Source organism: Microcaecilia unicolor, chromosome 5 (assembly GCF_901765095.1).
Source record: "Microcaecilia unicolor chromosome 5, aMicUni1.1, whole genome shotgun sequence".
Classification (NCBI taxonomy): Eukaryota; Metazoa; Chordata; class Amphibia; order Gymnophiona; family Siphonopidae; genus Microcaecilia; species Microcaecilia unicolor.
In genome coordinates, this window is record NC_044035.1 from 17,682,240 (window position 1) to 17,708,205 (window position 25,966).

Below are 25,966 nucleotides of genomic sequence, written 5' to 3' on the forward strand. Positions count from 1 at the left end.
TGGGATAGATGCCACTGGGCGGTAGTTGGTGATATCATTTGTTTTTTTCTTGGTGTCTTTTGGTATTGGGGAGAGCAGGATGTTGCCTTTTTCTTTAGGGAAAATACCCTGCTGAAGCATGAAATTTAAGTGGGATGTGAGATCTGTTATGAAGCGGTGGGGGGCAGATTGTATTACGTAGCTGGGGCAGATGTCCAATTGACTGTGGCTGTTGGAATATCTTTTAATCACCTGGGTAACTGTGTCGGCGAGAGAGCGAAATTTGACCATGATCGATCCACCGGGTATTCACCATGGGTTGGGTCTAGCCCATTAATGAAGATTTCTATGTCCGTGTTGTCCAGAGGTAGGGTTTTGCATAGATTTATAATTTTTTTGTTGAAATATTTAGCAAGGTTGTCTACAGATGGGATGTCAGTGCTGGTTGCGATGACCGGCGTTGTGTCTAGTAATTTGTTCACGAGATGGTATAGTTTCTTCGTGTTATTGTAGTCCGGCCCAATTTTAGTTTTGTAATATGACCTTTTGGTCTGTCTTATTGTGTACTAGTAAAAAAAAGCCCGTTTCTCATTGAAATGAAACGGGCGCTAGCAAGGTAATCACCTTCTGCCATTAACGTTTTTAAGGGAAGCTCCAGCGTCCCCCCTCCCTCCCTCCTGCTCCCAGTTCCAGGGTCCCCCCTCCCTTCTTCCCAGTTCCAGGGTCTCCCCCCCCTCCCTTCTTCCCAGTTCCAGGGTCGTCGTCCCTCTCTCACTCCCAGTTCCAGGCCCCCTGCCTCCGAATTTTAAAAGTCATCCTGACTTACCTCGTCGGGGTTACGGCGGCCGGCAGCAATGGTAAAAAGCGTGAAGGCTTGGCACTTACTTCAGTTTTCCCTTCTCTCTCTCTCAGTTCTGGTCCCACCCTCTTTCCTGTTTCCGCAAGGGCGGGACCAGAACTGAGAGACAGAGAAGGGAAAAGTGAAGTGCCAAGCCTGCACGCTTTTTACCGCACGAGGTAAAGTCAGGATGACTTTTAAAATTCAGAGGAGGCCTGGAACTGGGAGGGAGGGAGGAGGGACGACGACCCTGGAACTCTGAGGGAGGGAACAAACTTGCGGTGGGGTGATTATATGCAGCCTTCCCTTCCCTCCAAGGGCGGGGCACTGAGAGCGAGTGTGAGGCCCGTCGGTCACTGCGCCTTCTGACGTCACGTTTCTTTCTCTGGCAACTATACAGAGTTCCCTCAAGGGCGGGGCAGTGATCGGGAGTGCGATTACGAACCCTACGAACACTACACGGCTTCACTGACAAGGAGTTAGCTTCAGAACATTGGAGGTGCGAATTATTATATTAGATTTGTATTTCCTTTGTATCTGTTTCCATGCAGTGTGTGTTCGTCTTATTTTTTTCCATGCATGTTCTAGTTTCCTTGATTGTGTTTTTAGTTTTTTTTCCACTAAATGAAACCTGCATAAACATCTAAATAACAATATCCACTCCCGTTAAAGAGAGGATAAGGGGGCTTCAGAATCCATTTTCATGTCATTTAATGGAAATTTGGGCAGATGTGTGAATATTGGACGGGTCAAGGTGGTTTTCCACATTGGCACCTATTAGATTGGAACATGCATTTTGAGCAGGTGGGGACTGGGGGGGGGGGGGGGGGGGGGGGGGCGCATTTAGGTCTTCAGAATGAACAATGTTAATTCGCTATTGACAAGTTTTAGAGTGTGGAGAATTCCTAGGGGAATGCTATACTTTATCTGCTGGTGATTTTTTTCCCCCATATTTACAACTGCAGCATTTTATGAGAGCACGGGGTGGCTTAAAGATGACCAAAGGATATGGAAGAACTGGAAAATTTGATGGTGGCTCTGAGCAACCAAAAACAGTTTATTTCTTTATTATACAAGCATTTTAGGGGTTTCACCTTCCAGAAGTTTAGGACGGGGTCAGAGTCTGTGGGAGAGTGGAAAACAATATTTACAGAGGTTTAAAAAAAGCATCTACATATATACTTGGTTCAAAAAAATGCTTATAAAGTAGCAACTTAACAGTATTATACTGCTGCCTCAGATTTATGTTGAAGGAAAGGATGGAGACATTTTTGAAGACATGGAGGCATATTTTCAAAGCACTTAGACTTACAAAGTTCCATAGTAACCTATGGAACTTTATAAGCCTAAGTGCTTTGAAAATGAGCCCCATGATGGTCCTGTGTAAAGCAGAAGGATTTTTGGGCAGAGGTGATTCAGATGTTATAAAGATGGATAGAATTGGGTATTGATGCTACTCCTAAAATGTGTTTGCTTGGATTGAGTAACTAACGAGGAGTTCACTGTCGGCGTCGCCTGAAGTGTTCTGCCTGGGCAGCTGTAAAGTTTGAGATTGCTACACGCTGGAAGACCAAGTCAGGACCTTTACTCCCTAACTGGAAACAGTAGCTGAGGATATCGCTAGAAATGGAAAAGCTTATGGATAAGCGAAAAGGACTTTTTGTTAGAACCAAAACTTAGGATGTAACCCAAGGACTGTTGGGTTAAGCGGGGGAATTTGACAGCTGGTGAGAGGGGGGGCATGTGGTTACTTCTCGTGCCAGGAAAGATATGAACTGAAAAAAACAACGGTGCATGTCCGATTAGATGCATTCTTGGCAGTTTCAGGGGCTTGAGGGAGATTGGGGTGGTTCGGGGAGTTATTCTGTTTGCAAACTGTACCTGAGGGTTTCATACTGAATGCATTATGCCACCAAGGATTATGGTACTGTTACTTCAAATTGTTGAGTTAGTTTTCTTTGACTATAATTAAAAAAAAACATTTAAGGAAATAGAATATTTTAAATAAAGTGGGCGGAAGTGCTGTCGTCGCCAAAGAGGGAGGAAGTGACGTCGTCGCCAAAGTTGGACACCAATTTGAAACTCGAGACACTTTCGTTCCTTAAAGCTGCTATATTGTCCGTTTGTGGCACTTGCTTACTTTCAGAATTGTGTGAAGCCTTGGGCTAGCAGATGGCGACAAAAACACGAGTGAATAAGAACAGGCCTCCATCAAAAATCAGCTGACAAGCCTGTGGGGTCAGGGGCCATGTGGTCTTGTGCAAGTGGCTACAGTACTGGAACCTGGGCTGGAGCGGACGTCGACTGCCACTGGGGAGCCGCTGGTGTTCGAGAGCTCCGGGTCGATGGGTTTTCCCTGATGGATTTACAAATGTGGTTTGGGGAACTCAAAACAGAGATTACGTCAGTAAAATCTCAAATAAAAGAATGAAGTACAGGAAATCAAATCTGACTGAGAAGACATGGATATCCGCATTGATAATGTAGAGGAAAACAAGGACAGCTGTGAAAATTTGGTGGCAGCACTTCATGAGAGGCATGGTGACATGCTTTCCAAACTGGAATAGAACGAGATACAATAATGTGAGCATTCAAGGCCTTCCGGAGGCAGAAGAGTATAAAGATTTGCTGAAAATTTTTATACTTTGTTGTAACAGTAACAGTTGTGGTGCTAGCTGCTTAGTACTGACCCCGAGGATCACACCCCCTCCCCCTTGAATGTGTCCATCAGACTTTGGGGCCAAAGATTACCACCCTCGGGATGTGGTGGCATACTTCCTGCGTTTTTCTGAAAAGGAGACCATGTTGCGCTGAGCACGGAAAAACAGCACACACTGTGCTCGCACGGATGTGAGGTAGAACTGTTCCAGGATTTGGCAGCGGCCATGCTGCTGAAGCGCAGGTCCTTTAAGGAGGTCACCCAGGCTTTGGTGGAATGCAGATCCAGTAACGGTGGACCTTCCTGTTAAGAGTTGTTGGTCCACCTCAATGGAGTCCCCATGAAGTTCACTATGCTATCTGGGGCTTGGGAAGCACTGCAGAGTTCGGAAGATCCAGAAGCCCGAGACAGCGCAGCAGCAGAAGGACACTCATCGGTGGCTAGCGGGGTTCAGTTGGCGTGGTGTGAAAGGCCAACCTTGGAGGCAGCGCTTGGAACCTTGGCCTGCTCCCACCTGAGGGCACTTGTTGAGACCTTGTGATTTTTAGAACTGTTAATGTGTGAGAGATGTGTGTGTAACATATGTGTGTGACATGTGCATGTAATGGGGAGTGATGGGATAGGGAAGGAGTTCAGGCAATGTATTTTTACCGTTTTAATGAAAAAGGATCTGAGGAAGCTAGAAGAATGGTCTAAGGTTTGGCAATTAAAATTCAATGCAAAGTGATGCACTTAGGGAATAGGAATCCACAGGAGACGTATGTGTTAGGCGGGGAGAGTCTGATAGGTACAGACGGGGAGAGGGATCTTGGGGTGATGGTATCTGAGGATTTGAAGGCGACGAAACAGTGTGATAAGGCGGTGGCCGTAGCTAGAAGGTTGTTAAGGCTGTATAGAGAGAGGTGTGACCAGCAGAAGAAAGGGGGTGTTGATGCCCCTGTATAAGTCATTGGTGAGGCACCACCTGGAGTATTGTGTTCAGTTTTGGAGGCCGTATCTTGCTAAGGATGTAAAAAGAATTGAAGCGGTGCAAAGAAAAGCTACGAGAATGGTATGGGATTTGCGTTACAAGACGTATGAGGAGAGATTTGTGGACCTAAGCATGTGTACTCTGGAGGAAAGGAGAAACAGGGGTGATATGATACAGACGTTCAAATATTTGAAAGGTATTAATCTGCAAACGAACCTTTTCCGGAGATGCGAAGGCGGTAGAACGAGAGGACATGAAATAAGATTGAAGGGGGGCAGACTCAAGAAAAATGTCAGGAAGTATTTTTTCACGGAGAGAGTAGTGGATGCTTGGAATGCCCTCCTGCGGGAGGTGGTGGAAATGAAAACGGTAACAGAATTCAAACATGCGTGGGATAAACATAAAGGAATCCTGTTCAGAAGGAATGGAAGCTTAGCCAAGATTGGGTGGCAGAGCCGGTGGTGGGAGGCGGGGCTGGTGGTTGGGAGGCGGGGATAGTGCTGAGCAGACTTAATATGGTCTGTGCCAGAGCCGATGGTGGGAGGCAGGACTGGTGCTGGGCAGACTTATATGGTCTGTGCCAGAGCCGGTGGTGGGAGGCGGGGATAGTGCTGGGCAGACTTATATGGTCTGTGCTAGAGCCGGTAATGGGAGGCGGGGCTGGTGGTTCGGAGGCGGGGATAGTGCTGGGCAGACATACAGTCTGTGCCAGAGCCGGTGGTGAGAGGCGGGGCTGGTGGTTGGGAGGCGGGGATAGTGCTGGGCAGAATTATACGGTCTGTGCCAGAGCCGGTGGTTGGGAGGCGGGGATAGTGCTGGGCAGACTTATACGGTCTGTGCCCTGAAGAGGACAGGTACAAATCAAAGTAGATTATACACAAAAAGTAGCACATATGAGTTATCTTGTTGGGCAGACTGGATGGACCGTGCAGTTCATTTTCTGCCGACATCTACTATGTTAATGTTTTCTGACTATTGGAGTTTTCACCTCCTTGATGAATAGGCTTCCCGCCATAGGGGTGGGGGAAGGGGGGCCAGTGTTGTGCTTGGGGGAGCTTTTTCTCAAGTGCTTTTCAGTATGGGTAAACAGTGAAAGTAGTCTCTTATAATATTAGGGGTCTTAACTCCCCAGCTAAGCGTAACGTGATGTTTAAGGAAAACAAAAATGACGATGTTATAATGCCTTTGTATCGCACCATGGTGCGACCGCAACTCAAATATTGTATTCAATTCTGGTCGTCGTATCTCAAAAAAGATATAGTGGAATTAGAAAAGGTATAGAGAAGGGCGATGAAAATGATAAAGAGGAAGGGACAACTTCTCTATGAGGAACTCATGCAGCTAGGGCTCTTCAGTTTGGAGAAAAGGCGGCTGAGGGGAGATATGATAGAGGTCTATAAAATAATGAGGAGTGGAATGGATAGATGTGAAGCATCTGTTTACGCTTTCTAAAAATACTAGGACTAGAGGTCATGCGATTAAGCTACAATGTAGTAAATTTAAAACGAATCGGAGAAAATGTTTCTTCACTCAACATGTAATTAAACTCTAGAATTCGTTGCCAGAGAATGTGGTAAAAACGGTTAACTTAGCGGAGTTTTAAAAAGGTTTGGACGGCTTCCTAAAAGAAAAGTCCATAGACCATTATTAAATGGACTTGTGGAAAATCCACTATTTCTGGGATAAGCAGTATAAAATGTTTTGTACATTTTGGGGATCTTGCCAGGTATGTGAGACCTGGATTGGCCACTGTTGGAAACAAGATGCTGGGCTTGATGGACCTTTGGTCTTTCCCAGTATGGCAATACTTATGTACTTGTGAACTGTGACACCTACAGTGCGATATCTGTATGATACAGGAAACATCTTACGAGAGTGCATGAGCATCTAGTGACATCTTTACATTACCCTACCCAAGTTTGGGCTGCTAATGTGTAGGAATCTACAAAGGTGGTGTGTGGTGGTTGTTTGCTAAACCAGTGGTTCCCAAACCTGGTCCTAAAGGCACCTCAGCCCGTCAGGTTTTCAGGATACCCACAATGAATATTCATGAGAGAGATTTGCATGCACTGCCTTCACTGCATGCAAATCTTTCTCATGAATATTCATTGTGGGTATCCTGAAAACCTGATTGGCTGTGGAACCTCCAGGACCAGGTTTGGGAACCACTGTGCTAAACATTTGTCTGTGGAGTTCTGTTTAGTAAAAAGGGATAAGTAGGGACACTTCCTTCTGGTGGTGGCTCTCATCAATAGATACTTGTGCACTATCATAAATCTTTACATTCAACACTGGCCAAGGACACTTCTTAAGTACATAAGTAATGCCACACTGGGAAAAGACCAAGGGTCCATCGAGCCCAGCATCCTGTCCACGACAGCGGCCAATCCAGGCCAAGGGCACCTGGCGAGCTTCCCAAACGTACAAACATTCTATACATGTCATTCCTGGAATTGTGGATTTTTCCCAAGTCCATTTAGTAGTGGTTTATGGACTTGTCCTTTAGGAAACTGTCTAGCCCCGTTTTAAACTCTGCTTAGCTAACCGCCTTCACCACGTTCTCTGGCAACGGTCTCCAGAGTTTAATTATGCGTTGGGTGAAGAACATTTTCTCCGATTTGTTTTAAATTTACTACACTGTAGTTTCATCGCATGCCCCCTAGTCCTAGTATTTTTGAAGAGCGTGAAGACGTTTCACATCCACCTGTTCCACTCCACTCAATATTTTATAGACCTCTATCATGTCTCCCCTCAGTCGTCTCTTCTCCAAGCTGAAAAGCCCTAGCCTCCTTAGTCTTTCATAGGGAAGTCGTCCCATCCCCGCTATCATTTTAGTCGCCCTTCGCTGCACCTTTTCCAATTCTACTATATCTTTCTTGAGATGCGGTGACCAGAACTGAACACAGTACTCAAGGTGTGGTCGCACCATGGAGCGATACAACTGCATTGTAACATCCTCACACCTGTTTTCCATACCTTTCCTAATGATACCCAACATTCTATTCACTTTCCTAGCCGCAGCAGCACACCGAGCAGAAGGTTTCAGTGTATTATCGACGACGACACCCAGATCCCTTTCTTGGTCCGTAACTCCTAACGTGGAACCTTGCATGACGTAGCTATAATTTGGGTTCTTTTTTCCCACATGCATCACCTTGCACTTGCTCACATTAAACATCATCTACCATTTAGCCGCCCAGTCTCCTAAGGTCCTTCTGTAATTTTTCACAATCCTCCCGCGAGTTAACGACTTTGAATAACTTTGTGTCATCAGCAAATTTAATTACCTCGCTAGTTACTCCCATCTCTAAATCATTTATAAATACGTTAAAAAGCAGCGGTCCTAGCACAGACCCCTGAGGAACCCCACTAACTACCCTTCCCCATTGTGAATACTGCCCATTTAACCCCACTCTGTTTCCTATCATTCAACCAGTTTTTAATCCACAATAGGACATTTCCTCCTATCCCATGACCCTCCAATTTCCTCTGTAGCCTTTCATGAGGTACCTTGTCAAACGCCTTTTGAAAATCCAGATATCATCTGGCTCCCCTTTGTCCACATGTTTGTTTACTCCTTCAAAGAATTGAAGTAAATTGGTCAGGCAAGATTTCCCCACACAAAAGCCGTGCTGACTTGGTCTCAGTAATCCATGTCCTCGGATGTGTTCTGTAATTTTGTTTTTGATAATAGTCTCTACCATTTTCCCCGGCACCGATGTCAGACTCACCGGTCTATAATTTCCCGGATCTCCCCTGGAACCTTTTTTAAAAATCGGCGTTACATTAGTCACCCTCCAATCTTCTGGTACCACGCTCAATTTTAAGGATAAATTACATATCACTAACAGTAGCTCCGCAAGCTCATTTTTCAGTTCTATCAATACTCTAGGATGAATACCATCCGGTCCAGGAGATTTGCTACTCTTCAGTTTGCTGAACTGCCCCATTACGTCCTCCAGGTTTACCATGAAGTCAGTAAGTTTCTCCGACTCGTCCGCTTGAAATACCATTTCCGACACCGGTATCCCACCCAAATCTTCCTTGGTGAAGACCGAAGCAAAGAATTCATTCAATCTCTCCGCTACGTCTTTGTCTTCCTTGATCGCCCCTTTTATGCCTCGGTCATCCAGCGGCCCAACTGATTCTTTTGCCGGCTTCCTGCTTTTAATATACCGAAAAAAATTTTGCTATGTTTTTTTGCCTCTAATGCTATCGTTTTTTCTTAATCCCTCTTGGCCTTCTTTATCTGCGCCTTGCATTTGCTTTGACACTCCTTATGCTGCTTCTTGTTATTTTCAGATGGTTCCTTCTTCCATTTTCTGAAGGCGTTTCTTTTAGCCCTAATAGCTTCCTTCACCTCACTTTTCAACCACACCGGCTGTCTTTGGACTTCCGTCTTTCTTTTCTAATTCGCGGAATATGTTTAGCCTGGGCCTCCAGGATGGTATTTTTGAACAGCGTAATAAAGTACCAAAGCAGAAGGAAAGTCATAGGAAACATACAGGACCTGTGCATCCAAAAACCTGAGCAGCCACCGGCACCTTGCCAACAACGGGTGAGTGCCTGCAAACATATCATGGTCCCTCATCCCGGACCTTTAGTAAAAAAATTGTTTTTAAATTATATAGACCAAGAAACTAACAATACAGCTCCTAACAAATCCATATATCTGAAGGGAGGGATCTGGGCCGGTCCAGAGGGACTAAAGGAAAGCAAATTAGCAGGTAAGGCCTAATTTACCCTTCCTTAGCATCCCTCTGGACCGGCCCAGAATGTGACTGATGGGAAGTAACAAAGCAGTGAAAATATGGGAGGGACCCTAGCAGCCCCGCCGACAAAAAACGCACGCTCCCAAAAGGAATCTGCCGATGACTGAGGACGTCGAAACGTCAGAGCTTAGAAAAAGAATGCAGAGAAGACTAGATTGCCCCAATATCACTGTCTTGTGGAAGCACCAGACCACACTCTGTCTACAAGACTACATGACCTGTTGCAGAATGAACTTCAACATGCCCTAGAACAGGTTTCCCCGAAAGAAGATAAGCTGAAAATCATCGAGGAAAAAAAATAGGGTTTAAGGCCATGAAACTCCGTACACCTATCTTGAAACAGAACAAACAAAACAGTGGATGAACACTCCCTTTGACATCCAAAGACTTCAAATGCCGCTGTTCCTCTGAGCCGGAAAAAGAACGCAACCTAGGCAATACCACCAACTGAGAAGCATAAAGGCAATATACCACTCTGGGGAGAAAGAAAGAAACTGGCCAGAACCCTACGCGATCGGAACAGAAGTCCAAGAAAGACGATGTACACGACAACGCCTGCCACTCCGAAACTTAGCAACGGCCAGCAAAAATAATGTCTAGTAAGTCAAGTCTTTCAGAGTACAGTACGAGAAAGGCTTGAAGAGAGGTATAGTAAGAACTGTAAGCACCAAATTCAGACCCCAACGAGGAAAAGAACAGTGGTAGGGAAAAAGAAGATTAAATGCGCTCAAAAACGCACCACAGCTACAAAACTAGCTAAAGACCTCTGCTGAATAACACCCCTCAAGAGCCAGGCCGCCAGATAGCATTGATCCGGGTTCTGATGAACGACAGGACCCTGTAAGAGGTAAAAAACCTCGCTGGACCAGAAGACTGAAAGAAAGGGCCACCAGAAGACGTCGAAAACCGGCACACCATGGTCTTCGAGACCAGACCAGAGTCACCATAATCAGACGTCCCCTGTGTGTGTCTCGCCTTTCTAGAAGAAGACACCCTATCAGAAGACAAGAAGGAAAGGCATACCTTAAACCAGCTGACTAGCATAGTAGAAAAATGTCCACGCCTCACGTTCTGGAATCCTCAGGACGACGGAAAAAAAAACCCAGAGGAAATTAGCATCGCTAGCAGAGGCAAACCAATCCAACTTGGGAGACCCCCAACGATCCAGTAACAGCCGCAAACCCACTTAGGTTGGCGACCACTCTCTGAAAATGAACCTGTGACGACAGAGAAAATCTGATAGAACATTGATGACCCCTGCTACATGACCCGCTGAATGAGTTACCAGATGAGCGTGCGGCCCTTGAAACAATATCATCGGCTTTCGCTCTAACGGCAGAGTCCTCATTCCTCTCTGTGGAATGATAAATATACGACCGCCGCGACGTAGCCTGAGATTACCCGAACTACTCAGCCTGCCAGAATAAGAAGAACCCTCTGCAGCGCCATACGAAGTGCTCTGGTCTCCAACTGGTCTAATCGAAAATAATGTCTTCTGAAGAGGCAGAGACCCTGAACAACTGCTTCAACCAGAACAAAAGAAGCAAAGACTGATGAAGGGAAACCTTCTGAGATAAACATCTGGGCAGGTGCAACCTCTGAAAAGACTCCAGGAGAATCCTAGTGCAAGGCACCGCCTCGATCGGTACCGCCATGGTTCCCCAAAACCTGAAGAAAATCTCTTTCTGATGGAGTCAAAGTCTGCTCGAGAGACTAAGCTTAGTCTGGAGCCTGAGAACTCAAGCAGACAGAAAAACAATCGACTCTGGCTTATGGGGAACCTAACGCTCAGATACTCTAACGACTAAGAGGGTAGAAGACAGTTCCTGTGCCGAACCACTACCCAAGGTAGGCATGGCAAGAATTCTGCCCCCCGAGCTGACACCAGAAGACTCTTGTGGCAAGACTTTGCCCAGAACAACCAATCTTCCAATTGAAAATGCAATAAAATGCCCTTGGGTGAGAGAACCACCGCTACAACTACCATGACTTTGGTAAACGAAGGAAACCAATATGTGCAGAACAAATAGAAATGTAAAAGTAGACTTCTGCAAGAAACGAGAGAAGTCAAAAAATCCCATGACCGCACTGCGACAATGACAAGCTGCCAAGCTCCCCTTCGAAAAAGGGCAGCTAGAGGTCTTGAGCGACCGGCATGAGATCTAAAATCAAATAGAAAATGGAAGAACGACCTTGGCAGTGGATCACCCGATGGAAAGAAATTGCTCAAAGAACCAGACGCCTGTATAGAACCTCTCTGACGGCAACGAGTTTGACGCGAGCACTGGAAAGAGATTCTTGAGCAATCTGATATATGTACCCTACTCGCATAATCTGCAATACCCAGCAATCCGAAGGGTAGACTCACCTCTCTTGAAATGACGCCAAGCGAGCGCCTACAGGGAGCAGCGGCTGTGCCTGCACCCTTGCATTGCCCAGAGCAGGCGAAGCAAATGAGAAGTATCTGACAGCAGGAAGACCCATAAAAGCAGACCAATACTAGAATGCTATAAGAGGTATAACTCATGAAATTGCCTCAGACCAGGAACTAGACTGTAGGTGACCTATTGCAAATAACTCCCATAGAAATCAGAATTCCAAGAGATGTAACTGGAAAACGCTGCAGTATATTAGTGCTCACCGCCTAAAACGAAACTAGAAATTTAGTGGATAGTCTGAGAGCAGATGTGAGTATTGCTGGAGACTGGATGCCACACTTGGGGGACCTATGGATTGGCCTAGAGTGGGAACACTTATGCTCCTAGAAACTCAATCAGCCTTGATTGTAAGAAAATGATCAGCCAAAAAAGGACTAGAAGCCCTACCACCTTTAGTTGGACTGACCTGGCTAATTCGGGACAAGAGCTAGCTCGGAACCAGATAAATAGTATTAGCAGTAAGTAGGTGCCAGATGTGCACTCATCCCCCAAATGCACTATGTGGACACGGCCCAGCATTGGACAAAAGTCATATGAAAAATCATATACTGAAACTGGAAAACTGCATCGGACAAAAGTCATATGAAAAATCATATACTGAAACTGGAAAACTGCATCGGACAAAAGTCATATGAAAAATCATATACTGAAACTGGAAAACTGCATCGGACAAAAGTCATATGAAAAATCATATACTGAAACTGGAAAACTGCATCAAGAGCTTCTTATGCCAGAAAATGTCACCCCCCCCCCCCCCCCCCAGAAACTGGATAAAAAGAGGGAGAGGGGGAAGGAGAGGAAGGGGGGAGGAGGGGAGAGGGACAGGAAAAAATGAAGTTGCAAGTGCCTGATTATACATATACCGCTGTGCAGAAGGGAAGCACGATAAGACTGCAACAAAAGTGGCCACCTGCAGAGCTGCCTGACACTGGCCAAAATAAAAATGCAGATAGAAACCATTTTTCTTTGTCTTTTCTTTTTTTTATAATAAGGATGACCTGCTAAGCATGCCCTAAAGCAATCTGTGTTTGATATACAGTGGGGGAAATAAGTATTTGATCCCTTGCTGATTTTGTAAGTTTGCCCACTGACAAAGACATGAGCAGCCCATAATTGAAGGGTAGGTTATTGGTAACAGTGAGAGATAGCACATCACAAATTAAATCCGGAAAATCACATTGTGGAAAGTATATGAATTTATTTGCATTCTGCAGAGGGAAATAAGTATTTGATCCCCCACCAACCAGTAAGAGATCTGGCCCCTACAGACCAGGTAGATGCTCCAAATCAACTCGTTACCTGCATGACAGACAGCTGTCGGCAATGGTCACCTGTATGAAAGACACCTGTCCACAGACTCAGTGAATCAGTCAGACTCTAACCTCTACAAAATGGCCAAGAGCAAGGAGCTGTCTAAGGATGTCAGAGACAAGATCATACACCTGCACAAGGCTGGAATGGGCTACAAAACCATCAGTAAGACGCTGGGCGAGAAGGAGACAACTGTTGGTGCCATAGTAAGAAAATGGAAGAAGTACAAAATGACTGTCAATCGACAAAGATCTGGGGCTCCACGCAAAATCTCACCTCGTGGGGTATCCTTGATCATGAGGAAGGTTAGAAATCAGCCTACAACTACAAGGGGGGAACTTGTCAATGATCTCAAGGCAGCTGGGACCACTGTCACCACGAAAACCATTGGTAACACATTACGACATAACGGATTGCAATCCTGCAGTGCCCGCAAGGTCCCCCTGCTCCGGAAGGCACATGTGACGGCCCGTCTGAAGTTTGCCAGTGAACACCTGGATGATGCCGAGAGTGATTGGGAGAAGGTGCTGTGGTCAGATGAGACAAAAATTGAGCTCTTTGGCATGAACTCAACTCGCCGTGTTTGGAGGAAGAGAAATGCTGCCTATGACCCAAAGAACACCGTCCCCACTGTCAAGCATGGAGGTGGAAATGTTATGTTTTGGGGGTGTTTCTCTGCTAAGGGCACAGGACTACTTCACCGCATCAATGGGAGAATGGATGGGGCCATGTACCATACAATTCTGAGTGACAACCTCCTTCCCTCCGCCAGGGCCTTAAAAATGGGTCGTGGCTGGGTCTTCCAGCACGACAATGACCCAAAACATACAGCCAAGGCAACAAAGGAGTGGCTCAGGAAGAAGCACATTAGGGTCATGGAGTGGCCTAGCCAGTCACCAGACCTTAATCCCATTGAAAACTTATGGAGGGAGCTGAAGCTGCGAGTTGCCAAGCGACAGCCCAGAACTCTTAATGATTTAGAGATGATCTGCAAAGAGGAGTGGACCAAAATTCCTCCTGACATGTGTGCAAACCTCATCATCAACTACAGAAGGCGTCTGACCGCTGTGCTTGCCAACAAGGGTTTTGCCACCAAGTATTAGGTCTTGTTTGCCAGAGGGATTAAATACTTATTTCCCTCTGCAGAATGCAAATAAATTCATATACTTTCCACAATGTGATTTTCCGGATTTAATTTGTGATGTGCTATCTCTCACTGTTACCAATAACCTACCCTTCAATTATGGGCTGCTCATGTCTTTGTCAGTGGGCAAACTTACAAAATCAGCAAGGGATCAAATACTTATTTCCCCCACTGTAGCACAGATTGAAAGATACCAAATATTTTGGTTGGGAAAGTAGAGACATAAGCTTTGCCTTCTTTAATGGAGAGACGTTCCCCTTGCTGTTTTGTCAAGGTTGTAAGCTCACTGAGCAGGGACTGCCATTTTGCATATGTTGACAGCGCTGCGTATGCCTTGGAGAGCCATAGAAATGATAAGCAGTAGTGGCATTGCAGAGAAAAGCTATGTAAAGCGCTGCATGACCAGCCAGGTCCTGACCACATTTACTGAACTGGCAAACACGCTATGGGCGACCCACAGAAGAAGCATAAGGTCAAAAATCCCCCCAGGCGCAAGCTCCAGCCCCGCAGAAAAAGCACCAGGCTCCCTGCTTCAGAATGCTGACATCCGACAGTATTATCTCCAAAATGGCGGTGGTTCCCGCCAAAAATCGGCAACGAAGAGGAAAACGCGAGTAGCGGCAGAACAACGGAGACGATCTCGGACAGCCTCCCCCCCCCCCCACCCCCAACGGGGCCTACAGGAAAAAAAATGGTACCAGAACCCTGATCCTCTTATTACAACCCGTGCAAAGACAGCACACACACACAGCCGCTCCTAAACCGCACCGCTGACAGAAACAGTGGCGGAGCTCGTCTACATAGCGAAAATCAAAGACAGGGAACAGAAACAGCTGAATAGGAAACATTTGAGCGCTCCGGAGAAGCCCTGCTAGTTCTTACCGCCCACCAACAGCTCTTCCAGGCCAGCAGACCGGGAGGCTCGCTTCTTTCATTCAAATAATTATTTATCTTTTAAATTCAGTAGCTGCCTCTCCCATCCTCCAGCGCTGCCCCACCCCCGAGGCGCTTGAGAAAATTTTTATTTTGCTTTGAAAAAGCAAAAACAAGCTACCAAAGTTAAATTAGCCAGCAAGAGGGAGAATTGTTTTTTTAAAGCAGCTGCCTCTCCCTGCCTCTACAGTTCTTACAACAAAGAGCTGGAGGAAAACTCACATCAGTCTGACTGTTCCTGACAACAGTCTGCTTTCCAAAGTATCAGAAATTAGGACAGAATGCTTTTACTTCAGGGAGGAATAGGGGGGAGGGACTCGGCCTTCAGAGTGTGGCACCCCCGAGGCTCTAAGGGACCCCCACGGGTTTCAGGCTTCAAACAGCAGGTTTTTGTAATATCTCTTTAAAAATGCACAGGGACACAGATGAAAATTATACCAATACTTAAAAACTAAATCAAAAGAGAGAAAAGCATAGAAAAGTCTGAGACTGAAGGGCTCACCACCTTCCACCTGCTGGAGACTGAGATTACTGGATCTTTCTCTAGCTGGCAAGGGCTCTTATTGGCTGGCTAGAGTCACAGTTTTCTTCTCAGTCTCCACCTGCTGGAAGGCGTGCACAACCCATCAGTCACATTCTGGGCCGGTCCAGAGGGACGCTAAGGAAAAGTACAATTAAACAGTGTAAAAGTAATATAGTAAACATCATTTAAACAGCTATACGTAGAAGATATATAAGGATAATTAGTGTCCATGAATCTTGTTGAACTGGGAGTTAATCAAAAATTATGTTGAACCTGGAGAATAAGCCTTCTTGAACATGACGGGCTTCAATAATTTTTTGAAATTTAAGTAGTTCTAGGTAGATTTAACTGATTTAGGTAGAGCATTCCACAGTTGTGTGCCTATGAATGTAAAGTTGGAGGCTTAAGTGGATTTGTATTTAAGGCCACCACAATCTGCGTAGTGTAAATTTAAGTAAGATCGAGAGAGACTGGATCTATTTCTGGGTGGTAAGTCAATCAATTAAAGCATGTAAATGAGGCATTGGGAGGAGGATTTAGGGAGGGAGCAGAGTCTGGTGGAGTGGGAGAAAGTGTACTCAGTTTGGGATCATCTTTGATTATTAAGAATGGTTATAAAGTTATATTGCACTAGTATTATACTCCCCTACGCTTTTCTAGGATGTTTGGGAGATACCCAGATGGATATTGGGAGAGCTATTGGGTTCCAGGAACTTGTCATATGTGGTGGAATGTTCTTTGTTGACACAGTTTTGGCATCAAGTGTTTTGTTACGTTCTCCCAAATTTTACAGAGAGACCTGGAGAATCCAGCATGGAGGTAACCCTTTTAAACCAACCAGTCCCTCAACTGAGTATGACAGCTGCCCGACAAGTGGTAGCTGCAGAGTGGAAGCAGCCCTAGACGCCCAAGATTGGTCAGGCTGTGAGCAAACTGGACCTCTGGTATGATATGTATCACCTTGCGGCCCTGCATAGTTATAAGGAGCCTTTGTTTGAGAGTCGATGGGCTGCCTTTTGCTGGTGGTGTAGAGCTCATTGGCTCTCCAGGACTATGACTTTGAGGGTTTTAACATACCGTTTTGGTTAATAGACTGAGTTTGTGCCTTGCTGGGGTGGGAGTTCTTTGCAGTGGGCTGCATGCTAAGGCAGTGGGTATGATGAAGAAACACCTGTGTATCCACGATGATTGTGTACTGTTGTTTGCAGTTGCATAACCTAATAAAGATGAGTTAAAGTTTTGTTACAAAAATATCTAAACATAAGCCTTTGAAACCACAGATTCCTTCATGTCAAATAAGCATATTAGCATCAAAGGATGTAGCTTCTATTTTAAGCCATCCAATGCAAGTGGGAAAATTAGGTTCTTACCTTGGTAATTTTCTTTCCTTTAGTCATAGCAGATGAAGCCATTACGTATGGGTTATGTCCATCAACCAGCAGGGGAGATAGAGAGCACTCAAACTTTCACAGTGCCCTCTTGGCCAGCTAGCTCCACTGCCTTTTCAGTATTTGAAGCTTCCAAAGCAGTATGGCAAACCGCAATGGGAATCACAAGAGCTTTCCTCACAGCGAACGATGGCCCATCACAAGGGCATGAACTCAAAGGAGGGAATGCACATCCTCCTGGAGGGAATAAACTCATCCTCCTATTTATAGAACTGGAGGGGAACACACGCGCCTCCTGGAGGGAATCACACATCCTCCCAACACACTGGAGGGAATGAACTCATCCTCCTATTTATAGAACTGGAGGGGAACACACGCGCCTCCTGGAGAAAATCAACACATCCTCCAAAAAAAAACATGCTGGAGGGAATGAACACATCCTCCTAAATTTAAACTGAACATGAATCCTGAAGATTGTTTTCCAACTTTCTCCCAAGGAAAGAACTTCAGGAAATTAGAACAGAACCTGAAAAACAGATTCACAGCATACAGACAATCATACAGGGAGGGCTCATGGCTTCATCTGCTATGACTAAAGGAAAGAAAATTACCAAGGTAAGAACCTAATTTTCCCTTCCTTGTCATCAAGCAGATGAAGCCATTACGTATGGGATGTAACAAAGCAATCCCTAGATAGGGTGGGAACAAGCCACACCACGCGCTAGCACTTGTGCACCAAAACGCGCATCCCTCCTGGCAGCCACATCCAGCCTGTAATGTCGGGCAAAGGAGAGCTTAGAAGCCCATGTTGCTGCACTGCATATCTCTTGAAGAGAGAGTGCTCCAGTTTCAGCCCAAGAGGAAGAAATTGCTCTAGTAGAATGTGCCTTAAAGGCTACAGGCGGAACCCTGCCGGCCAGCAGATAAGCTGAAAAGATAGTTTCTTTGAGCCAGCGGGCAATAGTGGCTTTAGACGCTGGAGACCCTCTGCGAGAACCGGATAGCAAAACAAACAGATGATCAGAAGTCCTGAAAGAGTTAGTAACTCGCAGATACTGCAGCAGAGTCCTGCGCACATCCAAAAGGTGCAGCTGCCCAAAAGATTCTGGAAACTCTTCCTCTGAAAAAGAGGGCAAGAAAATAGGCTGGTTTAAGTGAAAGGCTGAAACCACCTTAGGCATAAAGGAAGGCACGGTCCGAACCGTGACTCCGGACTCTGAAAATTGCAGAAATGGGTCTCTACAGGACAGCGCCTGGAGCTCTGACACCCGTCTCGCCGAGGTAATGGCCACCAGAAAAACGGCCTTCAGTGTCAAGTCTTTCTCCGATGCTCGCCGAAGCGGCTCAAAAGGAGATGCCTGCAGGGTTTTCAAAACTAGCCCCAGGTTCCAAACTGGACAGGGTGCTCGCACTGGAGGTCGGAGCCGAAGCACCCCTCTAAGAAACCGTGCCACATCTGGGTGAGCAGCCAAAGACACGCCTTCCACCTTACCACAAAGGGAGGCCAACGCTGCCACCTGCACCCGCAGGGAATTACTACTATTATAGGCCAAGCCTTTTTGTACACCTTCCTGCAAAAAGTCCAGAATCGGCAAGACAGGAGCCCGCATTGGAACAATGGCTCTGGAAGCACACCAAGACTCAAACAGGCACCAAATCCTAGCATAAGCCACAGAAGTGGACCGCTTGCGGGCTTGCAGGAGAGTGGAAATAACTTTATTGGAATAACCTTTATCCCTCAATTGCGCCCTCTCAATAGCCATGCCGTAAGACCAAAGCGGCCGGCGTCCTCCATGGCTACCGGTCTCTGAGTCAAGAGGTTCGGTACCAGAGGTAACGGCAGAGGAGCCTCCAGGAGCATCTGTCGGAGGTCTGCATACCAAGGTCTCCTTGGCCAATCCGGGGCGATGAGGACCACTTCTCCTGGGTGCAGCCGAATCCGCAAGAGCAGGCGCCCTATCAAGGGCCATGGGGGAAACACATAAAGTAGACCCGGAGGCCAGGGTTGAGCCAAGGCATCCAACCTCGCCGAGCGAGGATCTCTCTGTCTGCTGAAGAAGCACGGGACTTTGGTATTGGCACTTGTCGCCATTAGATCCATCACGGGCTTGCCCCATTTGGCACAGATCTGCAGGAATACTTCGTCTGCCAGATTCCATTCTGCTGGATCGATCTGATGCCTGCTCAGATAATCGGCCTGCACATTGCTCTGAACTGCAATATGAGCTGCCGACAGACACTGAAGATGCAGCTCGGCCCAGTGGCAAATCAGTTCGGCCTGCGCGGCTAGTGCTCTGCACCTTGTTCCGCCTTGTTCATTTATATAGGCCACCGTTGTCGTGTTGTCCGACATCACTCTGACAACCAATCCTTCCAGGGTCACTTGAAAGGCCAGAAGCGCCTGAAACACCGCTTTCAACTCTAGGCGGTTGATGGACCACTCCGACTCCTCGGGTGTCCATAGACCCTGGGCATGCTTCCCCTTGCAGTACGCGCCCCAGCCCTTCAGGCTGGCATCTGTTACCACTAGGCACCAAACGGGGAGCGTCAGCGGCATTCCTCGCCGCAGCATGCTGTCCGAGAGCCACCACTCCATGCTGAGTCGGGCCGCAGGGAGCCAAGTAAGTCTGCATTGGTAATCCTGAGAAATAGGAGACCATCTCCGGAGTAGGGAATACTGTAGAGGTCTCAGGTGCGCTCTCGCCCAGGGTACCACTTTCATCGTGGCTGTCATCGATCCCAGCAGCTGGACAATGTCCCAAGCTCGTGGGCAGGGCATCCTCAGGAGCAGACGGACCTGATTCTGAAGCTTCCACCGCCTTAGCTCGGGTAGGAACACATAGCCCGAGACTGTGTCGAACCTGGCCCCCAAAAACTCTAGAGATTGTGAAGAGGACAGGTGACTTTTGGCCATATTGACGACCCAGCCTAGAGATTGCAGTACTGAGACCACTCTGGCTGTACCTTGTAAGCTCTCTGTTGCAGAGTCTGCTCTGATAAGCCAGTCGTCTAGGTACGGGTTGTTTTAAATGCCCCCCTTTTAGACCCCTTCTTGACTCCTCTGGGAGGCATCAGAAGGCAGAGTTCACACCTTATTCCCATGACCACAGCTTTCTGTCTAATAGGATTTAAGGAGATCTTTGGCCAATTATGTTCCCATATATAAAGATCTATCTTAGTTAGTTCAAGGAGTGAGGATCTCTTGTGTATGGTGTTCTTTGTAGAATAAAAGACAGATAAAGAATAAGTAGAAATAAAGACAAGGATAGTTTTCAGAAATAGGATTTTGTTTATTCTTACCAAAATAAAGTCTTCTATTCAATACATTCATCAGACAGGTTCTGGGTTCATTGGAACAGAGCTTCTGTTCTCCAAGACAAGTTGGGGAGTGTTTTCCAACTATCTGCCAAAATCTCATCCCTTTTATAGGCGAAGATCTGAATGCAAGTCAATGGCAAGACCCTTTTTTTTTCTAAATATTGCCTAACCTCTGATTCATTTCCAGCAGGTGTCCATCTGTACCATCTCCCTTCCTGTTCTAGCTATTTTGAAATATTTCCGTTATTGTAAACAACATGTTATTTCTTATTACAAAAATATCTTGCACCTGTTTGTGACATTTCCGCTCTCGTCAACATCTTTTTACAAAAATATCTTATTATTGACATCTCAGTTTCATATCAGCTTTCATATGCTCTTATGATCTGAGTACCACAAACTTCATTTTAAAAACCAGATTTTATCCATTTTAGTCCATTATTCAATCATCATATGTGCTATATTCAATTTATAAGGTGTACCAAGTTTTATTAAGACTCATCATATAGTCCTGCTTTTGCAGGTTCTCAACTGTAATGCCATTAGTGGGTTATCAGGCCTAGTCAAGGCTTCTCAGCTGACCAAAGTCCTGTAACTTGGCCCACCACCATTCCAGTGGATAGGCCTTAAGCTACAACACATTAACAGGGTGAACCCTGATACCTTCTCACCTGAGAAAAGCAGCTACTACCACCATTACCTTCGAAAAGGTTCGGGGAGCTGTGGCGAGGCCAAAAGGCAAGGCCCTGAACTGGAAATGTTTTCCCAACACCGCAAACCTCAGAAACTTCTGGTGCGGGGGCCAAATCGGAATGTGCAAGTAAGCTTCTTTCAGGTCTAGAGACGTGAGAAACTCTCCTGGCTGAACCGCCGCAATGACGGAGCGCAGGGATTCCATGTGGAAATGCCGCACTCTCAAGGACTTGTTCACTTCTTTTAAGTCTAGAATAGGGCGAAAGGACCCACCTTTTCGCGGCACCACAAAGTAGATGGAGTATTGGCCGCAGCCTTGCTCGGCGGGAGGCACCGGGGTCACTGCCCCTAACTGAATCAGACCTTGTAAAGTCTCCTCCACCGCCGCCCGTTTGACGGCAGAACCACATAGGGACTCCACAAACACGTCTCTTACTGGGGCGTTGAATTCTATTCTGTATCCATCTCTGATCAGGTCCAGAACCCACTGATCTGAGGAAATCTTGGCCCACTCCTCGACAAAGAGGGAAAGCCGTCCTCCGATGACAGGCATCGAGGAGAGGGCCGGCGCACCATCATTGAGAGGGTCGCCCCTGAACTTCTGGTCTTGAGCCACCGGCTGCGGAACGCTTGTCCGAGCGAAAGGAGTTCCTCTGCTGACCACGGGCACGAGAAGTGAACCCAGCAGAACGCCCCGGGCGGTACCGTTTAGCTTCACGGAAGCGAGGTCTGTACGAGGAGTGGACCGCCTGGCCCTTAGAGGAAGGCCTCTGCCTATCTTCGGGCAAGCGCTGGGGTTTTGGATCACCCAGGCCTTTCACAATTTTCTCCAACTCCTCACCAAATAGGAGAAGTCCTTGAAAAGGCAACTTCACCAACCTTTGCTTAGAGGCCATGTCCGCTGCCCAGTGTCGTAGCCACAGACGACGGCGAGCCGCCACTGCTACTGCCATTTGTTTAGCCGAAGCTCTGACAAGGTCATAAAGGGCATCAGCCAGAAAGGACAAGGCCACCTCCATCCGCGGATCCACATCCAAGAAGGGCTCCGCTCCATCTCCGGGCTGAGCCACTGCCTGTTGCAGCCAAGCTAGGCAGGCTCTCACAGCATAACAGCTGCATGCAGACGCCCGAACAGTGAGACCTGCAATTTCAAAGGACCGTTTCAACGCTGTTTCCAGCCTACGGTCTTGAACATCCTTCAGGGCAACACCTCCTTCAACAGGGAGGGTAGTTCTTTGTCACCGCAGTGACTAGGGCATCCACTGTAGGCATTTGAAAACGAGCCATATGTCCCTCACGCAGAGGGTATAACTGCCCCATAGCCCTGGAAACTCTCAAAGGTCCCTCGGGGTCAGCCCACTGAGCCGAAACAAGCTCTAGGATGGAGTCATGCAAAGGGAAGGCCCAAGCAGCTTTCTTGGTACTAGCCATCCTGGGATTACCCGAGGAGGCCATGCCACTGTCAGGATCTTCAATCGAGAGGGCCTGTAGGGTATCTGAAATAAGCGCTGGCAGCTCATCACGGTGGAAAATCCTCACCGCGGAAGGATCATCCAGATCCTGTGGTAAATCCGCACCTGACTCCGGTTCCTCAGACCAAGAACGTCTGTCAGAGTTCTCCGAATCCTCACACCCCGACCACAGGGGGGAAAAAGGTGCACCACAATCTGAAGGGGAATTAACCCTTCTGCGCTTATCTTTAGGCCAAGCATCCGGGAAAAAAGCCTCACTGGGCAGTCCCAGGCCAGAATCCATCGGGGGGGCAATCAGAGGAGCCTCAGGCGACCCTTGAGGAAGGGCTCTTTTCATCATGTATGCTTTATGCAGCAAAAGCACAAAATCCGGGGAGAAAATCTCACCCTGGGCACCCAAATCCTGTCCGGTGCTAGCCACTCCTGAAATAACCTCATCTCGAGGTGCCCCACCCGGCTCAGGTCTCTCCGTGTCCACGGAGGCCGCGCCATGCGGTGTAAGCAAAATGGCGCCCGCTGCTAGCTCAGAGCGGGAAGAAACATCGCTCGCCATGCTCGGGCCAGCTCCTACGCTAATAGAGCACGATTTACAGAACCCTGCTGCTGATTTGCGCTTGCCACAAGTGGAACAGCGCTTTACATTGTCCGCAGCCATCGCCGAAAAACGGCGGTAAAATCCAAAATGGCGGTTTCGCGCCAAAATCGCCCCGATCACGGGCCCACCCCAGAGGAGTTGGAAAACACTCTTACTTCAAAGGATCTAGTGTACAACTACGATCCTGCTGAAAATCAGGTCAAAAACCTCTGTTCCAGCGTCTCTGCGTTTAAAAACGTGACGCGACTTTTTTTTTTTTTTTAAGCTGTGAGGAAAGCAGAGGTATTGAAGACTCCGGAGGCTCAGATGAGTGGGAAAGGCAGGGAAAGGGCGAACCTATATGCCTGCATCCACTGTTGGTGAGTAAGGACAGGGAAAACAAGGCAATATGTCCACATCCACAGGGGTATGGGTAAGGCAGGGAAAGGGCTAACGTATGTGCCTTTAAAGTGAAGCTGCTATAGCCTCCAACACCCCGGTTAACAACTGGCAAACCAGGAACCACCTCCCGGCAGATTTTTCTGGAGCTCGAACAAGCTGCAGCCACCCTGCTAAGGGAGATAGAGAATACTGAAGAGGCAGTGGAGCTAGCTGGCCAAGAGGGCACTGTGAAAGTTTGAGTGCTCTCTATCTCCCCTGCTGGTTGATGGACATAACCCATACGTAATGGCTTCATCTGCTTGATGACAAGGAAACATATGATATATTAACAACAAAAATCACTTAACTCACAGCGCTCACACCATCCAAATGGGAAAACAATGATGAACTGCTTCCACTGCTCAGGCTTTCTATCGATTGCTCTAAAAAAAAAAAAAGGTATTAAGGAGAAATAAGGTTTTACCCAATAGTTTCTTGAGCCCTTCACACTATTCCAGACAAGTGGGTGTTAAGACCAATGACCAGCAGGTGGAGATAACAGAACACACCACAATTCTGTCTTATTTAAGATCTGTATGCAGCTCCCAAAATTTAATGATTTCTCAAGCACCTGAAATTAAACATGACCAAAACCGAGCTTCTCATTTTTCCCCCCAAACTCACCTCCCCACTCCCCCCATTTTCTATTTCTGTTGATGGCTCTCTCATTCTCCCTGTCTCCTCAGCTCAAAACCTTGGGGTCACCTTTGACTCTTCTCTCTCCTTCTCTGCTCATATCCAGCAGATCGCCAAGACCTGTCGTTTCTTTCTTTACAACATACGTAAAATCTGCCCCTTTCTTTCCGAGCACTCTACCAAAACCCTTGTCCACACGCTTGTCACCTCTCGTTTAGACTACTGCAATCTGCTTCTTGCTGGCCTCCCACTTAGCCACCTCTCCCCTCTCCAATCGGTTCAAAACTCTGCTGCCTGTCTCGTCTTCCGCCAGGGTCGCTTTACTCATATTACCCCTCTCCTCAAGTCGGTTCACTGGCTCCCTATCCGTTTTCGCATCCTGTTCAAACTTCTTCTACTAACCTATAAATGTACTCACTCTGCTGCTCCCCAGTATCTCTCCACACTCGTCCTTCCCTACACCCCTTCCCGTGCACTTCGCTCCATGGATAAATCCTTATCTGTTCCCTTCTCCACTACTGCCAACTCCAGACTTCGTGCCTTCTGTCTCGCTGCACCCTACGCCTGGAATAAACTTCCTGAGCCCCTACGTCTTGCCCCATCCTTGGCCACCTTTAAATCTAGACTGAAAGCCCACCTCTAACATTGCTTTTGACTCGTAACCACTCGCCTCCACCTACCCTCCTCTCCTCCTTCCTGTACACATTAAATGATTTGATTTCTTTACTTTTTGTCTATTAGATTGTAAGCTCTTTGAGCAGGGATTGTCTTTCTTCTATGTTTGTGCAGCGCTGCGTATGCCTTGTAGCGCTATAGAAATGCTAAATAGTAGTAGTAGTAGAAATCAGGGGCAGATGAAGAGGTTGTGGTGCCGAGTCAGCTTTTGCTTTTGTACCCCTTGCCACACCCCCACCTTGGACCCAATCTGTTGATACAAGATGCACAAATTACATTTCATATAAATAATCCAGCACAGAATAGCCACCAATTTCAAATACTCAAAAACCAAATGTAAAATGCCATAATAAAATATTTCAAAAACAGATCTGATAAATACAAGATGAAATTAGGTCTTACCTGGTAAATATTTTTCCATTAGTCCTTCCCACTATTTCAGAACCTGTGGGCTGTTCAAAGCAATCCTAGAGTGGGTGGGATCCTGGCACCGCCACCCTGAGGACCAAAGTTACAAAACTGGCTTATGAGCACACGTCACCAACCCTGTAGTGCTTGGCAAAGGTATGCAGCATCAACCACATTGCCACCTTGCAAATATCTGGAGACAATAAGGTAGTCTCGGCCTAAGATGTTGCTATACTCCGCTCATTCTGCCTCGTATCACCCTATGCTTGGAACAACCTTCCTGAGCCCTTACGCCAAGCCCCCTCCCTGCCCGTCTTCAAGTCTTTGCTTAAAGCCCACCTCTTCAATGCTGCGTTCTGCACCTAACCCTTACCGTTCAGTGAATCCAGACTGCCCCAATTTGACTGCCCCTATCGGACCGACCGTTCACTTGTCTATTAGATTGTAAGCTCTTTGAGCAGGGACTGTCTCTCTTTGTTAAATTGTACAGCGCTGCGTAACCCTAGTAGCGCTCTAGAAATGTTAAGTAGTAGTAGTAGTACTATACACCTCATAGAATGAACCCACAAGGCCCAATGAGCCTACTTCCCCACAAGCAAAAGCAGCCAACGTGATAATCTCCTTCAGCCATCTAGCAACTGTGGGCTTGAAAGCCACGAGGCCAAGCCTTTGTTTACAAAAAAACACTCTGTACGATTTGCAAAATTCATACATGACTTCCAGATGTCTAATGAGGGACTCTACATGCACTGAGGAATTTCAAGGAAGAATACCGAGCCTCTTTGTCCTCTGTA

The 25,966-nt window shown here is 46.9% G+C and overlaps 1 protein-coding gene across 1 annotated transcript in view; it reads right to left on the reverse strand.

The window, feature by feature from the left end:
- The window catches only part of TDRD1 (tudor domain containing 1), a 246,820-nt gene that overhangs the window by 207,915 nt on the left and 12,939 nt on the right, over positions 1-25,966 (reverse strand). The window contains exon 3 of the mRNA XM_030204712.1: positions 23,766-23,836. Within this exon, the coding sequence (XP_030060572.1) occupies positions 23,766-23,836 (71 nt within the window). The remainder of the gene's footprint in view (positions 1-23,765; positions 23,837-25,966) is intronic.